This window comes from Choloepus didactylus, chromosome 1 (genome assembly GCF_015220235.1).
Source record: "Choloepus didactylus isolate mChoDid1 chromosome 1, mChoDid1.pri, whole genome shotgun sequence".
In the NCBI taxonomy this organism is placed as follows: domain Eukaryota; kingdom Metazoa; phylum Chordata; class Mammalia; order Pilosa; family Megalonychidae; genus Choloepus; species Choloepus didactylus.
Window position 1 is genome coordinate 78,700,362 of NC_051307.1, and position 17,035 is coordinate 78,717,396.

Consider the following 17,035-nt stretch of genomic DNA (forward strand, 5'->3'; position numbering starts at 1 on the left):
CAGGGGTTGGGCATCATTTTATGTCATTGTTTATGTGATTTCTGTGTGTATAGCCCTGGCTATCGGCTGGAACTAGAAATGACATAGAAAAAGAGCAGGCGGTTTTGTTGTAGCTTTATACATTTACTGAATGAGGTTGGAAGTGGGCTTCTTTTTGGGGCTGGAAGTGGGGGCTGGGGGTCAGATGGGATTGGAGGTATGTTTTTCTCTCTATAAACACTTCTTTGTAACTTCTTGTTCCAGATGGCCTACTGTTTGATTTTTTTCTCCTTTCTCTCCAAACAAGTAGAGACATTACAGAGAATTATAATCATTATTGTCATTATCATCATCAGGAGCAAGTAGAGAGAGGCAAGGTGGTGGGGGAGGAGAGAGAGGTTATTAGTTTAAATGATATTAAATGTTGACTCCAAGATTGGGAGGTTAGAAACGAAGTCTGGCTGCAGACTTGGGGACACTATAGCACTCTCCGTGGATCCGCTATCCCACCGGGCTATTGACACACAATATAGAATTGAGGTGTTTTGTTGTTTGTTGTTGTTGTTGTTCAACAAAGAATATTTCTTGAACTTCTGACAGGGTGTAAACTTCTGAAAGCAAAGTCAGACCATTGCTTAATTTTGCACAACCTGTAAGGAAAGAGCAAAGAGATGATATCAAGTATATCTAGAGTTGCTAAAATGCAATGTTTTTAAATCTTAAAGGACATTAATTTAAAAGCCAACCAGGTGGCAATATCACTGTATGAAATTAGATATCCAGTGAATGGCTTTCAGTAGAAAAGTTCCATGATATCCTGTCCCCAAAATTATTCTGTGTGCTTTGTGCCAGATTGCTTTCTCATGTTATCTCATTTACTCTTTTTAGCAGCTTAGCAAAGTAGGTATTATCATTCTCATTTTCACATTTGCATTGATGCTCAAAGAGAGTAAGTAACTTGCCCAAGTTCCTCCAGGTAGAAGTGGCAGAGCACATATCCAAACCCAAGGCTCATGTTTTTTAGTAGCTAATCCTGCTGAGTTCTAACAGTGTTATGTAGTAGAGAAGCTATGTCTATAAGTAAAATTTTGAGTTAAGTCCTAAAAACTTTGCATGACAAAGCATCAAGAAAGGTGATTGGACAACATCTCTCCCCATCTCTAAAATGGAGACAATGAAACCCCTAGGACTGTGAAGATTAGAAGTAGTAATGTATGTGAATAGGAGCCCAGTAAATAGTTTCCTTATCAAATCTTTGCTCTCATCCCTCCTTCACTCTCCAAGTTCTTTTCTTGATCCCTTCAGGCCTGAACCTTCTCTTCATTCAGTAGCTTACTCATTTCTCCCTCTCTCATACCTCCTTCCTGCTTCCTTCCACCCTTCAGCTCAGGGCCACGGATACTGGGACAGTCACAGTGTTATCCTACATTTGATTTTCCTGTGGTCCAGTGGCTGCAGGATACCCAAAGCCTCAAGCTCAGTCTGACATTTTGGAGGTGGAAAAGATAAGAAGGAAAACAAAGAAGCTTCTTTAATGAAACCCCGAGCCACAGGAACATCTTTGGGGGCACTGACTTCTGTCAGGCAGCTTGGCCCTTCCCTCCAGGATTGTCCCCGCTGATTTGGGGCCATTTCATCTTGAAAAATAAAGGCCACAGTTAGAGCCATTTTTTGAAAAACCAAGGGATTTATCTGGGTGTGTATGCTTTTCTACCATGAATCACAATGTGTCTCTCTCTTGCCTCCATCTTACATGTCCACGGGGTAGACTGAAATTCCTTCTTAACTCAGATTTTGGGTTCAGCAGTCATTGAATGAACCTCTATGACGTGCCAAGGCTTTTCTTTTTCTAAGTGCTAGGGTTACCAAGATTAATTAGGCACATCCTTGCCTTGAAGGAGTATATAGTCTGGGGTTGTAGGGAAGAGGCATATTATGGGCAGATATATGATCACAACCTGCAAGTCAGTGTGGAAGGATCACGATAGGTGTGCAAAGTGCAAGGGGAACTGGGTTGAGGAAGGGTCACAGGAGGCTTCATAGAGAAGGTGAAGTTTGGGGTAAGTGTTGAAGGATAATTGGGAGCTCCTTGGGAGGAATAAAGGGAGAGGGGGAAGGTGGTTCAGTTAGAAGAACCAGCAGGTGCAAAGGCCTAGAAGTTCTGAAAATACAGCTAACCTGAAGTTCAGGGCTGGGAGGAAGACACTGGAAGATTGACTGGAGTCTGGTTATAAAGGATCTGGAAGGTTGAGGGATGGAGTTTGAACCTTCTTTAACCAGACTCAGTTGGGGAACTATCAAAGGTGGGACTATTTGCTTATTTGTTTTAACTGAACTCAAAAGGGAAAAAATAAAATCACCAAGAATTCCTCCACATTTTCAAGTCAACTGCTTTTAGTTTTTCATGTTCCCTTCCAGGCCTTACCCAAATGTCCACATGCTTATTGATCACAAAATGGGATCAATATTGTTTTTCCTTCAAATATTAAAAATATTTTCCACATTGCTACTTGATTTTTATCATAGTAGTCCAATAATTCTTATGTCATAATTTACTTAAAGCATCATGGTAGAGTGAAAAGAACCAAGAGTTTTAGAATCAGGCAGATGTGACCCAAATCCTGACTCTGTGATATAGCCTCTGTGTGCTATTAGACAAGACTCTGAGCCTTGGTTTTCCTGTCTATAAAATGGGATGATCATGCACCTACCTTGCAGGGCCATTGTGAGAAGGATAGAAAATTAGATGAATTATGGATGGTACGAGGCCTCTAGGAGGCACTTGCTCAATGACTGGTAGCTGCCCATTTACTATAGCTGCCCATTTATTATCTTTACTGTTTGGTTGAGCTTATGGCAGGCGGCAATGTGGAGGCTTATTAGAGGGGAAAAAGGGAGAGACAGGGAGGCAGTTTGAGGGCTCTAGACCTGTGCTGCCCTATACAGTAGCCACTAGCACATGTGGCTGTTGAACACTTGAAATGTAACCAGTCCAAATTGAGATGTGCTATAAATATAAAATACACACTAGTTTTAGAAGACTTAGTGTAAAGTGAAATGTAAAAACTTGTCATTAATAATTTTTACATTAATCTCATGTTGAAATGATAAAATTTTGGACAGATTGTGTTAAAAGATATTAAAATTAATTTCAATATGGCTACTAGTTTTCAGATGTGGCTACTAGAAAATTTAAAGTTACATATGTGGCTTGCATTGTATTTCTTTTGGCTGGTGCTGCTTCTGTCAGACTTAACAGAGTCCATAAGATACTGGGGTCGGGAATCAGGGAGAGGCAGGAGTCAAGGATGAGTGCAAGGTTGGGCAGCTGAGTGGGTAGTGAACCTTTTTATGGTTTAGGGGAAGAGTAGATGAGTTTGAGTATTTGTTTCTATAAGCTGGTCATTAATGTGTGTTCTCTGAACAGTGAAATGAAAGGCAAGGGTATGGTGGAGACAGAGTAACTAACTGTCCTCCTTTCTCTGATGAATAGGCCATTCTGGGCCCCACCACGTCCTTTCCATGCCTTTATTCCTGCACAGAATTGCTCAGGGACACTTCTACCCACCCCTACATGTTCACAGCCAACATGGCTTGCATGTACTTGCGAAGAGTTTCAGAACATACTTGGTGCCTATGGGCTTCTGGAATGGAAGATTACTGACCTGAGTGCTCAATGCAGGAAGGCTGGGAAGAGCTTGGCTGCTCCAAGACTGGCTGGCCACAGCCTCCAGGCATCCCCACTTGCCCCTTTCTAACACATACAGCATGTTGGAATCAAAACAACTCAATATAGGGCTATCTGGGGAAAAAGGAACTTGGAGAGGAAGGTTTCTCCTGCAGGGAGGGCAGTGCTCTCTCAGTCCTGGAAGACCCTGTCCAACCCTGCTCTGGCTTCTGCCAAGATTTGGGAGTCATCAGAGAGGAGGCATTGCCTTTACGGGTCCCTAATAGATATGGATGGCGATGGTGCTGGGGGTGGCTCCTGGGTATCATTTTCAATGACCAAATGCATTTTAAGTTTTAGAACCAGGAATGGAAAATTTTTCCTTGGCCCTTAAAAACAGCCACTGTACCATTCCCTGCAGGGTTGTTGGGATATAGGGACTTGGGTTAAGTTAGGAGACCATAGATTTATGTTGTAGCTTTTGTGGTAAGAGCAAGGAAAATGGAAGATAGATTTGGAAGGCAAAAACAACTTGAAGGCAACTGGAAGGCAAAAACAAGCTCCAGCATCTACTTTGGTTTAGGCTATTTTATCTGACTTAGCCTACTGACTTTGGATGGGAGGAGGGGACTAACAAGACCTCTGTAAGATACTGATCACTGTGGCAGGAATGTTGCTGCACCTTTTCCTGGAGCTCTTTGCTGCTGCTGCTAAAACCATTTTCACCCACTTCAACCCCAACTGTGGTTGTCAATCTAGTTGAGCAGCCGTAAGACGATAGCAGCATATGTATTCATTCATTCAGCACAGCAGCCATAAGCTCCTCCTGTGTGCCAGACACCACAAGATTAAAATTTCAACTACGGGAGAGTATATGAAAGTTCTTATAGTTTTTCCTTTGCTTCTATTTTCTATCTTGATTTTAAATGTGTGATTTTTACAGTCACAGAACAAATCACTTTATGTTTTACAATTTATGAAACCGACTCCTTATTCTTCGAGGAATTCTGTCATGTTTCTGTCCTTAATTTTAATTTTTCTGAGTAGTGGAGAGGAATGTACTATGCCCCATTCCCACATTCCACGGCCTCCACACCCAGCCCACCTTTAGGCCTTGGGGGAAGAGCACCTCTGACCTCAGGGGGCTTCGTGTCTCACTCTCAGCAGAAGTGACAAGGCCTAACTCACTCACAGCCCAGGCCTTCAGTGCAAAGAGGCCCACTATGCTCTTAGCTTGGCTGCAGATGCCAAGACTACATCTCTCTCAGAGCCAGACTAGCCAGAGGAGAAAGAGGGCTGGAACTCAGCTGGCTGATGGTCTTCTCCCTTTGCAGGGGTTTATTTCATCCCTTTGCAACACTCTTCGAGGCAATTGCGGAGAGCTGGGAATTGGTCGTGGCCTGGCACCCTGGGGAATAGGTGTCACTGACTTTAATGGCCTTAAGTTGGTTGGGATTGGAGATGCTGGGAGCGAGGGAGTGGTGGTGGTGGACAAGCAGGAGAGGTTCAGTGATACTTAGGTATAGGTGGCTGAATAAATAAGGTTTCCATCCCCTAAGGCCCTGAAGGGTGAATGCTCTTCTGGGCACCAACCCTCAAAGACCATCCCCATCCCCATCCACCCTTCTTGCACATGTGCAGGCTCAAGTGTGCACATACTTGTGTAGGTACACACAATACCACGTGCTCCTTCCTCTGTGCCAGTGCTGCACCTATCTGCCCCCTTTGGTCTCCTGGGAGCTCCCACGTCTCACAACTGCAACCCTTCCCCCCCAAACACCACCTTCACCTTTCTTACTCCTAACCCCCAAGTCCAGCCTTTTGGCCACCCCGGCCTCTCCAAATTAGAGCTCTCTGAGGACATGGTCCTTTTGAAAGGAAGAAAGAAAGAAACAGGGAGGAAAACCAGAAAGAAAGTGGGAAGCAGAAGAATGAAACCGGACTGTAGGGCAGTGGTGCCTTGAGCTATCTCACTGCATTACAATGAATATGGACTCTATTAAGCTCTGTTCTGCCTGTTAGTGTTTCCCAGGGCAACCCAGCCCACATATGGCAAGCATGCAGCAGATTAGGGGAGGCCCCCGGGCCTCATTGAAGGCCAGGGGGCTTGACTGGCAGTTGAATCCCCTCCCCACCTCCCCCTCCTTCTCACACTTGACACTGCCTGTGTTTATCTAAAGGGGGGGGGCGGCGTTTGGAAGGGTTTTGTAGCAAGTCTGAGAGGAGGGAGAGGAGGCTGGAGGCAGGGTGGAGAGGGGGAGGTTGAGGGAGGCAAGAAGATGGAATTGGGTAGAAAGGGGATAGAGGAGGGAAGGCTTCATAAATATTCAAGAGGAGTGTTGAATGGAGAGAGAGAAATAAAGCAGATGGAATTCGTGTTAAAGAGCAGCACAATCACCCTGTTTTGAGCCCTCCAAAAACAAAAAAAAGAAAAGGGAGCGGCCATCTAGGAGTGTAGAAGCTGCATTTATCCAATTAGCAGGGTTGTCAAATTGGATTTATTTGGAATAGGGGTGGGGGGATTGAGGAGGGAGAGTAGAAGAAAGAAAGTGCTTTTCCCTTTCTCTTTTTTTTTTTTTTTTTTTTTTTTTTGCAGTTTAGCAATAAAGGTTTCTCTCTCTCTCTTTAGGGATGATTTTTATAATATATATATATCTTTAAGGAAATGAGGCCATTTCAGGAAGGGGTATGTGTGAGGAAGAAATGAGACTCCCCTGTAGTTTTCAGGGTTGAGCTAAGTAACTTTTTCAAGTGGTGAAGGTGGGAGGGGATTAAATGTGCCTTCTCAGTGGGCAAATCAAAACACAAGACCTCTTTACTCAGAAGCCAGATGTGACTTCTCTCTGTAGGAGACTCCTTTTCTTTCCCCATGCCTTGATGGTGAGGGGTGGCAAACCTGCCCCAGTGGAAATAGACACTGTCCATGTAAGCAGCTTGTTAACCAATTTGGGGTTTGGTGAGAATGAGTGAGGTTTGGCTACTCGCCTCAAATTACCACTTTTGTCATATTCCCTTGCTCAGAGATGATCAATACCACTCTGTCTATTGTGTTAATTTCAAACTCTTTTCCCTGGTCTTCCATGCCTTGCTTGCCCCTTCTCCTTCTTCTGGGATAGTTGTCTCCAAGGTGGGGTGCAAGTTCCCCAGAGAAAATAGACCAAATTCCATTGGGGCACTGGAAGAAAATATTAGCAACTCTCTTAATTAATGTTTATTTTCCTTTAAAAAAAAAGGCTTATTTTAAAAAAAAAGCCATTCAGCTTTCCTAATATTTAATATAGGGATCCACGGTGGTACCTCAGTTCCTGTCAGTCAAGTAACACCTCAGCACCCCCGGGATCGCCACAGCCTGGGGACCTCACTCATTTGTTCCTTCACTCACCAGTTCTCCTGCTCAAGGTTAAGTGGATTTACAGATTACATTTTTTTTTAGTTTTAACTAAATTAACTCTCACAGAAGGACAAGTGGCTTAAAGAGATCCCTGTAAAGAAACTGTGTTTGAAGAGAATGTTGATAATCCAAGTGCATGCAAACAGGAGGAAAACAGCTCAGCTGACCCTTTTCAAGCCACATTAGCAACTAAAAACAAAAAGAATAGAATCACATCTGAGGAAAAGTCAATAAAATAATTAACATTCAAGCCGAATATTTAAGAGAGATTACATCTACACCATTAATGATGAACCTAGTCCTCAGTATACTTTCTGTCTTAAGATATTGGCTAATGATGTTATAAAACAATCATGATTAACAAGTCATTAAAATGTGACATTTCATTTTTACCTCATCTTTTTAAAATTTGTTTTTCTTATTTGCCTTATTTATTTATTTATAGATTATCTGGCAGGTTCTGTTTATTTTTTATTGTTTTTATTTCTGTTTATTTTTATTAGAGAAGTTGTAGGTATACAGAACAATCATGCATAAAATACAGGATTCCCATATACCATTTGTAGACATTGTGTAATATTATAATGTACATATTTTAGTTTGGTAGTGCATGCATTTAATTTATAAATAAGTGTGCATGTATTACAGATGTTTGCCCAGAATATTTCATGCATAAGGGAGCTAGATCAGAAAAGCTTGGAGCCCACTTTTCAAGAAAACCTGATGCCTGAAGTACCACCCTCCAAACAGGAAACCTGCTTTCCCACCTGGCGAGTGCTGATCTTCTTGCAGAGCCTTCCTCCTCCTTACATGTGCATCTCCCAGAAGACCCACTTTCAAACCCTGTATCCAGAAAACCTTTCCTGAAAACCTGAAACTGAAAAATGGTGTCTTCCCTTTGCTCTTCTTTTCCTTTCTCCTTTATTCCTGAATTGGTGATGTGTTGAGCTATTAATAAGAACACTAAAATATAACATAGAGTAATCCCGAAATTTCAGTGGTTTTTGTGCAACAGAGGTTTATTTCTTCTCATGTCACAGATTGAGCTGCCTTCTTCCATCTGGTAGCTATGCCTTCTGAAGCATGGGATCTTTGAGCTCACCAGGAGGGATGGAAGCGGCTCTTGAGCACTCCACAGCCTTGCCCAGAAGTGACCCACTACATCTCATTGGCTTGCACTGGTCACATGGTCCTAAGCTAACTGCAGAGGAGGCTGGGAAAGGAAGAGGAGCTTATGGATATTTGCTAGGCACTAGCTGACTTACAAACCACATTTTCCTTTAAGCTCTTTGGGACTGAATTCTATCTTCTGGTACTCAGTTCTTTGCATACTGCCTTGTATGTGGTAGAGCACAGTGACATTTTTTCTTCCCAGTAATATAATAATTAAAAAATAACAATACACATAGTTTTTAATACAAGACTTATACACAGAATTTAGATGAAGACTAAGGTAGAAATCGATTTAGAGGCTGGCTAAAGAGGGGCTTATACGTAAAGAAGAACAAAATGTTGTTCTCCCCCGTATGACATCAGTATTTCTGGGTAGTTTTTCCTGATATTAGTCTAGAACTATGCTGTCCAATGTGGCAACACTCTCCCCATATGGCCCTTTAAATTAAAATTAAATTAAATAAAGAATTTTTCACTACACAAATCACATTTTAAATATTCGATAGCCACATGTGGCTAGTGACTATGGTTTTGGACAGCATAGGTAGAGAACATTTCCATCATTTCAGTACATTCTATTGGGCAGTACTGCTCTGGTAGAGAAATTGAAGGGATTTCTGTGCTAAACAGTAGGAAAGTGTTCCATTTAGGATGGGAATATTAAAAGGATTGAAAAGGATCACACATGAAGTCACTGTTACAGATAATGATTCAGGGGTAACGATTTAAAGTAAATTTAGAAACATTCTAAAATTTGTTCTAAAGTGAACAAGCATTTGGATAATATGGCTCCAGAAACAATTTTGCTGGGAGACAGTGTTGGGCTAGTGGAAAGTGCACTGGAGGAGCCAGAAGATGTGATATGTAGCCCTAAATCTCACTTTAATGAGCTGTGAGACCTTCAGCAAATCTCTTAGCATCTCTGAGCCTTGCTTTCCTTGTTTATAACACTCGATAACGTTTGACATTATTCTAGGCTATTATTTTATTTTCTCTGAGGCCTCTCCTAAATTAAAATAGTTCCCTTTAATTAGATCTGTTTATAAAATACATCTTTTTAAGTAAAAATGACCTTTTTTTAAAAAAAAAATTCCTTCGCAAGTCTAAAGTCACATTTTCAGTCCTCTGAGAATTACACTTGATCTTAGCCCAAAGTCTGAGAAGCAATAGCCCTCTGAGAACTAAATTCAGTTATTTCCCCCATTTCCTTCTCCTGTGGAAGGAGACCAGAGTGGTATTGACACTTGGACCCCAGTTTCCCAGAATCTTGTAGGAGCAAAGTTTTTCTCTGCCTTCATAAATAATTGGGATATTATTTTTTTCTCAAACCCAGGTGACTCTGGTATATCTTACTCTGAGTTTTCAGGTAATTTACAAAACTGGGAACATATAAAAGATTTAATTTGGAAGCAGAAGTAGTTCTTTTCTTCATGCAGCTCGGCCCCCTCAGCCAGTGGAACAAAAGACTTAGATCGCAGTCTGGCCATTAAAATGAATGTTTTTTAAAAAGTCTCTTCAGGATATCTGCCAGAGAACTCTCTCTCCTGCACAGCCCGTCTGGGGTGTGAATTGTATTTCAGTTCAGCAAAGCTTGCCCTTCTGACACAGGTAGGGAGGACTGCAGCCTGGGAGCTCAGGGCAGGAGCCCACCTCGCCTTGTGGTGGCCCCACCGTGCTCCAGCCCATAAGCCTGGCCCCTGGCGAGAAGGTGGAGTTGGCCTTCTCCTGCCAATCATCAATGCTCAGTTGTTTGTAATTTTCTCAAAAAGTAAATAGTCTGAGGCTACAATTTCACATGGTTGGTCTCAACTCCAGAAAAGTGTTTTGTTGTTGTTGTTTTTGGACAGTTTCAAAAACTCCATTTTGGAGGAGAGTATTTCAGTGGGGAACATGTATGTCAGCAGTTAAACTTCTCAGACACATTTGCTTTGCTTTGCCTTCTTTTTCCTTCAAAAAGGCAAGTACATTAAGTCTCATTGAGTAATTCATGGCAAGAACTCATTTTTCCCTTCTCTTTGCTTTTGACTTTTTTTGAGTTCTGTTTTTTCTGGGAAAGTGCATAGAAAATAAGAAGGATCTAGTTTCCTTTTTTCTCATCCAAATATATGACATAATGAATTGCCAAGAAAAATAACAGGCCTAACTGGTGCCATCACCCAGCCTTGAAATTGGGCCTTGCTCATTTCACATTGGGGCAAAATTACAGTGCAGTTAGATACTCCAACTTAAACCTTACTTGCCCATTTTTTTTCTTTTTTTAATCTTTAAAACAAAGTTCTCAGAGACCTAAATCCTTGCAATTGTCTTTCCAGACCAAGCTTACTAGACATCTTGCTCTGGGAAGTAACTCAATTTCACTAGCTGCTAAATAAAACCCATCATACCTCCAGTGACCACATATCTCCTACTTTTTATCTTTTTCGTTTTTTGGGGGAGAGGGGGATTGTCCACAGTTCTGCTTTTATGTGGATTAAATGTGACATGTCCTGTTTGAGGTCATTAAAATGGTACCCGCTTGCAACTCTGTTGTGGAGATTAATGAGTTAACTCCTCTCTCCCTCTTTGGATACCTGCCTCTTCTCACCCCTTTTCCCTCCCCAGCTACATTCTTTTCTCCTTGTTGCTTTTATAAAATCAGGTTGGTGGCTGGCAGCAGTAGTGGGATCTGTTTCCATTTTGAAGCTTATAAATTACTGAGGGTGCAGAAGTAATGGGAATTGTTTGGCTGGTGCTCGTTAAGCAGGAGGGGGTCTGGGCTGAATTTCCTCAGTAAAACCTTTGTCGACTTTACAACCCAAACACCTCTCTGGCTGCCCTGTGCTCAGATAAAAAACAGCCCTCTTGTCCCTTCCTCTATGTCTTCTTCTCCTTTATTTGCCTTTTATTACTTTGTATTCACTTTCTGTCTCCTTCCCTCCCTTCCTCCTTTTCTCCCTTTCTACTTTCCTCCTCCCATCTTTCCAGAATGTTTTGCCCTTTTGGTGCTTTTGTCAGGCTGGGAATGAACAGGTGTTATCCATCTCCTGGGGAGGTGGGGAACCTGGGGCAGGCCCTGAACAAGCTAGTTCTCTAAAATCACATGACTGAGAACTCATGCAGTGTTCTCTATAAATGTGTTATTTTACTGGGGAAAGTAAATTAGAGAATTAAAACAAGAATCTGGAAAATTGAGAGGGCTCCAAAAGCTTGCGTTTTCATTTTGGTTTGCAAACATATTAGTGAACTCTTCCTCCAGAAACCACTGTTAAAATTCCTCACTGTTTGTCATCACCCTTATTCCAACTATGTCTGTTAAGCACCCATTGGGTGCAGAGCTCTGATGGAAAAGGCTGAAAAGGCAGGGATAATATTGTGGCTGAATACACAATGCTTTGGAGTCAGCCCAAGAAGGGTTTCAATCCAGGCCTACAGATAACGTGATCTTGGTCATTATTTCAGCTTCTGGAATGCAATTTCTTCACCTGTAAAATGGAAATGAGTACCCACCTTGTAGAGTTGAGGTGAAAATGAAAAGAGCTATGCAAAGAGCTTAGTGGGGTACCTGTACGTGGTAGCTGGCATCCTCCATCTCTCAACACCCCTACCCTTTCTGGCCATGCACCCATCCTGTGCAGCCCTCATTAATTTCACTTTGCCAATAACATTGCAACTTTGAGTTATGGGATTGTCTGAAAAAGAGCAAAAGCTTGCTCTCTCTCTACGCCAACTGGAAATTATCTTGTTAGGACAGAATTTGGAAAAGCTTCTTTAAAAAGTTTCTTCCAGATTCCTTTTAGGAAATGTGCTGTTTCCTTTCCCAGAGCAGTTGAGGAGTCTTGCAGGTCCTTTGATAGAAGTCACAAGGCAAAGGGAAGGAATAAAAGGCAAGGGGGAAAGAACTGTTTCTTGGAAGATGTATTTTATACATCAGTATAGGGCTGGTGTCTTCCATCTGGTTTCGTTATAGGTGCTGGATGCTGTGCTCTCTGGGCTGCGTGGATATGGCCTCTCAGCAGCAGGTGCGAAAGCAAAAGGCCCAAAGGGCCACAGAGCCTTGGAGGAGGGAAAGGTTGAGGCTAAACCCAGGTATTAGCCAGCAGAGATCAAGAGCTTTGGACTCCAGCTTTCAGTCTCCTAGGTCAGGAGTGCCGGTGGTTGAAAGGCTCATGCCTGGCTCTTATGGCAGCCGGTGTAGGCAGCCAGAACTTCAGAGACTGGCGAGCAGAACACATTTCTCATTTGCAGAGCTTTACTACGTCCTGTGATATTTCAGCAGTGACTACAGGTCTTGAGAAAAAAATCACTGATTAGATAAAACAGTCCAGAAGAGTTAACATTCTGAATATATGGTGCACTCCTAGAAATAGCCTATTAATACTGCCACCTGTACATGGTTCAGGGGGTTTATCCACTGCCAGATCATTCGCATGTTGCCTTAAATATTATCTGAAGCTCATTCTTATACCTCTCTGCCTAATAAGGATCTTGGTACAAGGATCTTGCCTAGTGTTCTGTAAGTATGTCATTGAAAAGCATGGTTAATAGAAGGGAAATCTTGGTTTTGGCTGAGATAGAAATGTGTGCGTGTGTTAGTATATACACTTGCCCTAGTGTGATTCTGATGAATCTTTTAAGGGCTGTAGTTTAAGGGAAGCATGAAGTAATAAGACTGTGGGAGGGAGGAGTCAGGGTTCTAGGCAGCAGTGAAGAGGGTGGTTGATAGTGAGATGTGTATTCAGGCTGCTAGAGGGGGAGTGCAAGCTAAAACCCCAAAGGAATATATCCTTTCCCTGTTCTGGGTTAGAGGTGCAACTGGGCAATAAATAGTCAAGAACACGGGTGTATTAGAGAATGGAAAACTTAGAATTCCAACACTAAAAACACAGAGATGTAGATGCCAACAAGTGAAGCCAAAATAAGACATATGCCCTGAAAAAGTGAGGGGCCTCGGCTGATGTGTGACTCCTTTCTGTGCTTGTGCTTGGAGGAGCAGAGGTAAAGACAGCTGAGTGAGGGTTGGGTTAGTTCCAGGAATAGAAGTGAGTTGACAGGGATACAGGTATAGTGCTGGAGTGAGGAGAATCAAGACAGATCTTTAGAGAGTTGCTGAGACTTTAGGATTCATTCATTTACACACATGACAGTGCTAGCCCATGAAAGTCTACACTGTGGGCATAGCCGAGAACATCTGGCCTCAAATGGTAAAGATTATTTCTTCCTCTCCGACATCATGCTGGGCGTTCGCTGCCCCATGTCCTGGATGTAGCTACAGGTCTCGATCCCGCTGTACCTTGTGCTCCCTTGTCCTTCTTGCTGCAAACCCACTGGGCAAGTCACTAGCATTCTTACCAGACTAAAACGACCTTCTAGCTCAAGGGAAAGAGCAAAGAGCTCAAGGGGTCAACTTACAAGAAGCTTCTTTTGGATGAGAATTGGTGTGAGAGTTTCTCTGGCATTCTGGTAGCATGGAAGATGGGGGTGAGGGACAAACCCAGGCCCTGTGGCTATGGCAGGGACATCACAGGCATTCTTACTGTATTGGCTTCGGGACTGCCATAAAGAGGTACCACAAACTGGGGGGCTTAAAACAACAGAAACTTAATTCACTCACAGCTCTGGAGGCTAGAAGTCAGAAAGAATCAAGATGTCGGAGGGCCATGCACCCTCTGAGGTTCTAGGGTAGAATCTGCCCTACGCCTCTCCACGCTTCTGGTTGCTTCCAGCACCCCTTGGCGTTCTTTGGGTCCTAGCTGCGTCACTCCAGGAGCTGCCTCTGTCTTCACTCTGTGTCTCTTACGAGCTTCTTATAAGGACATCAGTCAGTGGATTTAGGTTTTCCCAAGCCCAGCATGACCTCATCTTAACTAAGTACATGTGCAAAGACCCAATCTCCAGATAAGGTCACATTCTGAGTGGATGTGACATTTTGGGGACACGGCCCTACCCAGCACACCCACTGTGGCCATTTCTCTCTGTTTCTCTCTCACAACAGAGTGTTGCAGGGGACTGCTGGATCTCCTAGAGTGACCCACCGTGACCGATGGGACGCTGACTTCGGACCCTCCGTGATTCACCATGCTGTGTGGGATGACAACGATTCAGAGAGGGAAGAGGCCCGAGGTCACTCTCGCCTGCCTCATCTTGGCCACAGTGGGCTGCTTCGCACACTTGAGTGAGTGCTTTCCTTCCTTTTCTTAGCCTGTCCCGCTTGGAAGAACACTGTGCCCCCATGTCAAATGGAAGCATTAAGCATTCCACAATAACTCTGTAAAAAGGCCTTCCTCTTCCTGGATTTCAAAGAACACTTTATTCCCATTAGCCTCCAGGGACATGCTCCAGAATACAAGATGAGAAATCATCACAACAACAACATTTTGGTTGTATTTTAGAACTTTATTCATTTCAAAGATATACCAGAGTAATAGCAATAGTGAGAATAATATCTATTGCCTTTTATTGAGCACTTATTATACAGGATATAGCAGGCAATTTACACACAGTTTCTAAGCCTCACAGTAATGCTGTGAGGCAAGAATTTTCATCCCCATCTTCTAGATTAGAAACTGGGACTAATAAAGGCTAACATCACATGGCTTAGAAGTAGTGGTCCTGGATTCAGACCCAGAGCTGTCCAACACCAAACCTCAGACCTCACCTTTACACTACTCTGCCACTCCCAGCTTACTTTCCAGGAACAAGGACAGGTTGGGAAAAGGGTCACAGGCGGTGGAGTTATTATTATAAAGCAACTCCTCTGTAGTGCCCTGCTCTAGACAGCCGCCCTGTGGTGAACTTCTGAAAGCAAAGCTCTTGGTTTCTTGGGGCTCTCGGCTCACTGCTCATCCCTGTCCCTCCTGCAGATGAGGTGCCTCAGGTCACTGTGCAGCCTGCTTCTACCGTCCAGAAGCTGGGAGGGACTGTGGTCCTCGGCTGCGTGGTGGAGCCCCCAGGGATGGACATCACCTGGCGCCTGAACGGCAAGGAGTTGAATGGCTCTGATGATGCTCTGGGGGTCCTCATCACCCGCGGGACCCTCGTCATCATGGCGCTCAACAACCACACCGTGGGACGGTACCAGTGCGTGGCACGGATGCCTGCAGGGGCCGTGGCAAGTGTGCCCGCCCCTGTGACGCTAGCCAGTGAGTGCTGCTTGCCTTTTTCTCTCTCCCTCTCTCCCACTTCCCCAACACCATTACCCCGTTAGCCTTACTATAAAAAGTGCTGTAACAGCTGAAATCTCAAATCTGAGAATAGTAGCTGCCCCCAAATCCCCAATGGCAGAAGGACCACTGTGATGTTGGGAAGCTTCACTCTGAATAGGGGCTATGCCTGGAATTAGTGTCAGAGCAGGGAGAGCTGGCCACTGCTCTTGACAAGGTTGAACTATTTCTGGGGACCCCGAGCTGGGCCATGCCATGCCTTTCTTCTTGGTCACCCTGTGGTTGTGCCGATGGCTCATCCAGCTCCCTCCATCCTCACAGCCAACACACAGAGCATCTGCCAGGGCTGTGTGTGGTCAGGGCAAAGCCTCCCTGTATTAGTTTCTCAGCTGCTAAAACGAATACCATGCAGTGGCTTAAACAACAGGAATGTAAGGGCTCATGGTTTTGAAGCTAGAGAAGTCCAAAATCAAGGGGTCAGCAAGGTTACACTTGCTTCTCAGAGACTGTGGCATTCTGGGGCTGACTGCTGGCGATCCTTGGTCCTTGGATTTTCTGTGACATGGTAATGCACGTGGCGGCATCTTCTCCTCTCTCTTCTGGGTTCCATTGACTTCTAGCTGCTCCTCATGGCTTCTCCTTCGGTGTCCAATTTCCTTTGCTTATAAAGGACTTTAGCCATATTGGATGAAGGCCCACCCTCATTCAGTTTGAGCACACCTGAACTAACAACGTCTTTAAAGGGCCTATTTACATTTGGGTTCACATCCACAGACTAGGGGTTGGCACCTGAGCTTGCCTTTGTGGGGCACAAAATTCAGTCCCCAATACTCCACCATCCCAGATTTGGCTTCTGGTTTTTCTGTGAGAGACAGGCAATATTCCACAGGCCTGGAATATGAACAGTAAAGCGTAATGAAAAGTGATAAGAACAGAAAAGAGGGAGAGAAAAAGGTGACAGTTTTGTGCAAGGAGGATGAAGAAGACTTCAAATTACCATTATATATAATTACCATTTGAATGTACCATGTCCCAGGCACAATATTGACATTATCTGATATTCTACCCTTTGTACATACGGATAAATGAGACTTAGCTGATTAAATAAATTACTGAATGCTGCAGAGCTGCCTCAAAGCGCATTCTTACATGCTGAGCCCTAGCCAGGAAGTATTAAGAAGTGCCTCTGACTTGGCCCTTTTCCTGGAACCTCAGCTGTAGGGAATAGGTAAATTAGCTGAGACATTAGTGGTATTTGAAGTTAAACTTTTAAGATTTCCAGAGTTTGCTCCCTCATGACAGCAGTGACCTCTGTCCCTGATGGTTCTGCTTTGGACTTGCATATTCACTATTAAGATCCTCATAGATGATGTGTTCCAGGAGGTTGGTGGCCTGATTTCGTGGGTCATGCCTAAGGCAGCAAATTTCTGAAATGCTCCTCTATCAAAGTCAGTTGGGGTTGAAATGATAAGATATCTGTGATTGTCTTCAGAATAATACCGGGGAGTGGAGTTACAGATGAGAAAAGATAGTCAGAGGCTAATAATTGTTAACGCTGGGTTATGGAACATGGAGCTTCATTATAACTTTCTCTCTGTTGTTGTATACTTTGAAATTTTCATAACGAAAAATTTACAAAAAAAAAAAAAAAAAAAAAGTCAGCTGGGGTCCCTGGGGTGTGTGAGT

At 43.5% G+C, this 17,035-nt stretch overlaps 1 protein-coding gene across 3 annotated transcripts in view; it reads left to right on the forward strand.

Annotated features, from left to right (window-relative positions):
• The window catches only part of BOC (BOC cell adhesion associated, oncogene regulated), a 74,544-nt gene that overhangs the window by 24,045 nt on the left and 33,464 nt on the right, over window positions 1-17,035 (forward strand). For all 3 annotated transcript variants that reach the window (XM_037835570.1, XM_037835572.1, XM_037835571.1), the window contains exons 3-4: window positions 14,182-14,361; window positions 15,050-15,328. In XM_037835570.1, coding sequence (XP_037691498.1) covers window positions 14,265-14,361; window positions 15,050-15,328 — 376 coding nt within the window. In that variant the 5' untranslated portion in view covers window positions 14,182-14,264. The remainder of the gene's footprint in view (window positions 1-14,181; window positions 14,362-15,049; window positions 15,329-17,035) is intronic.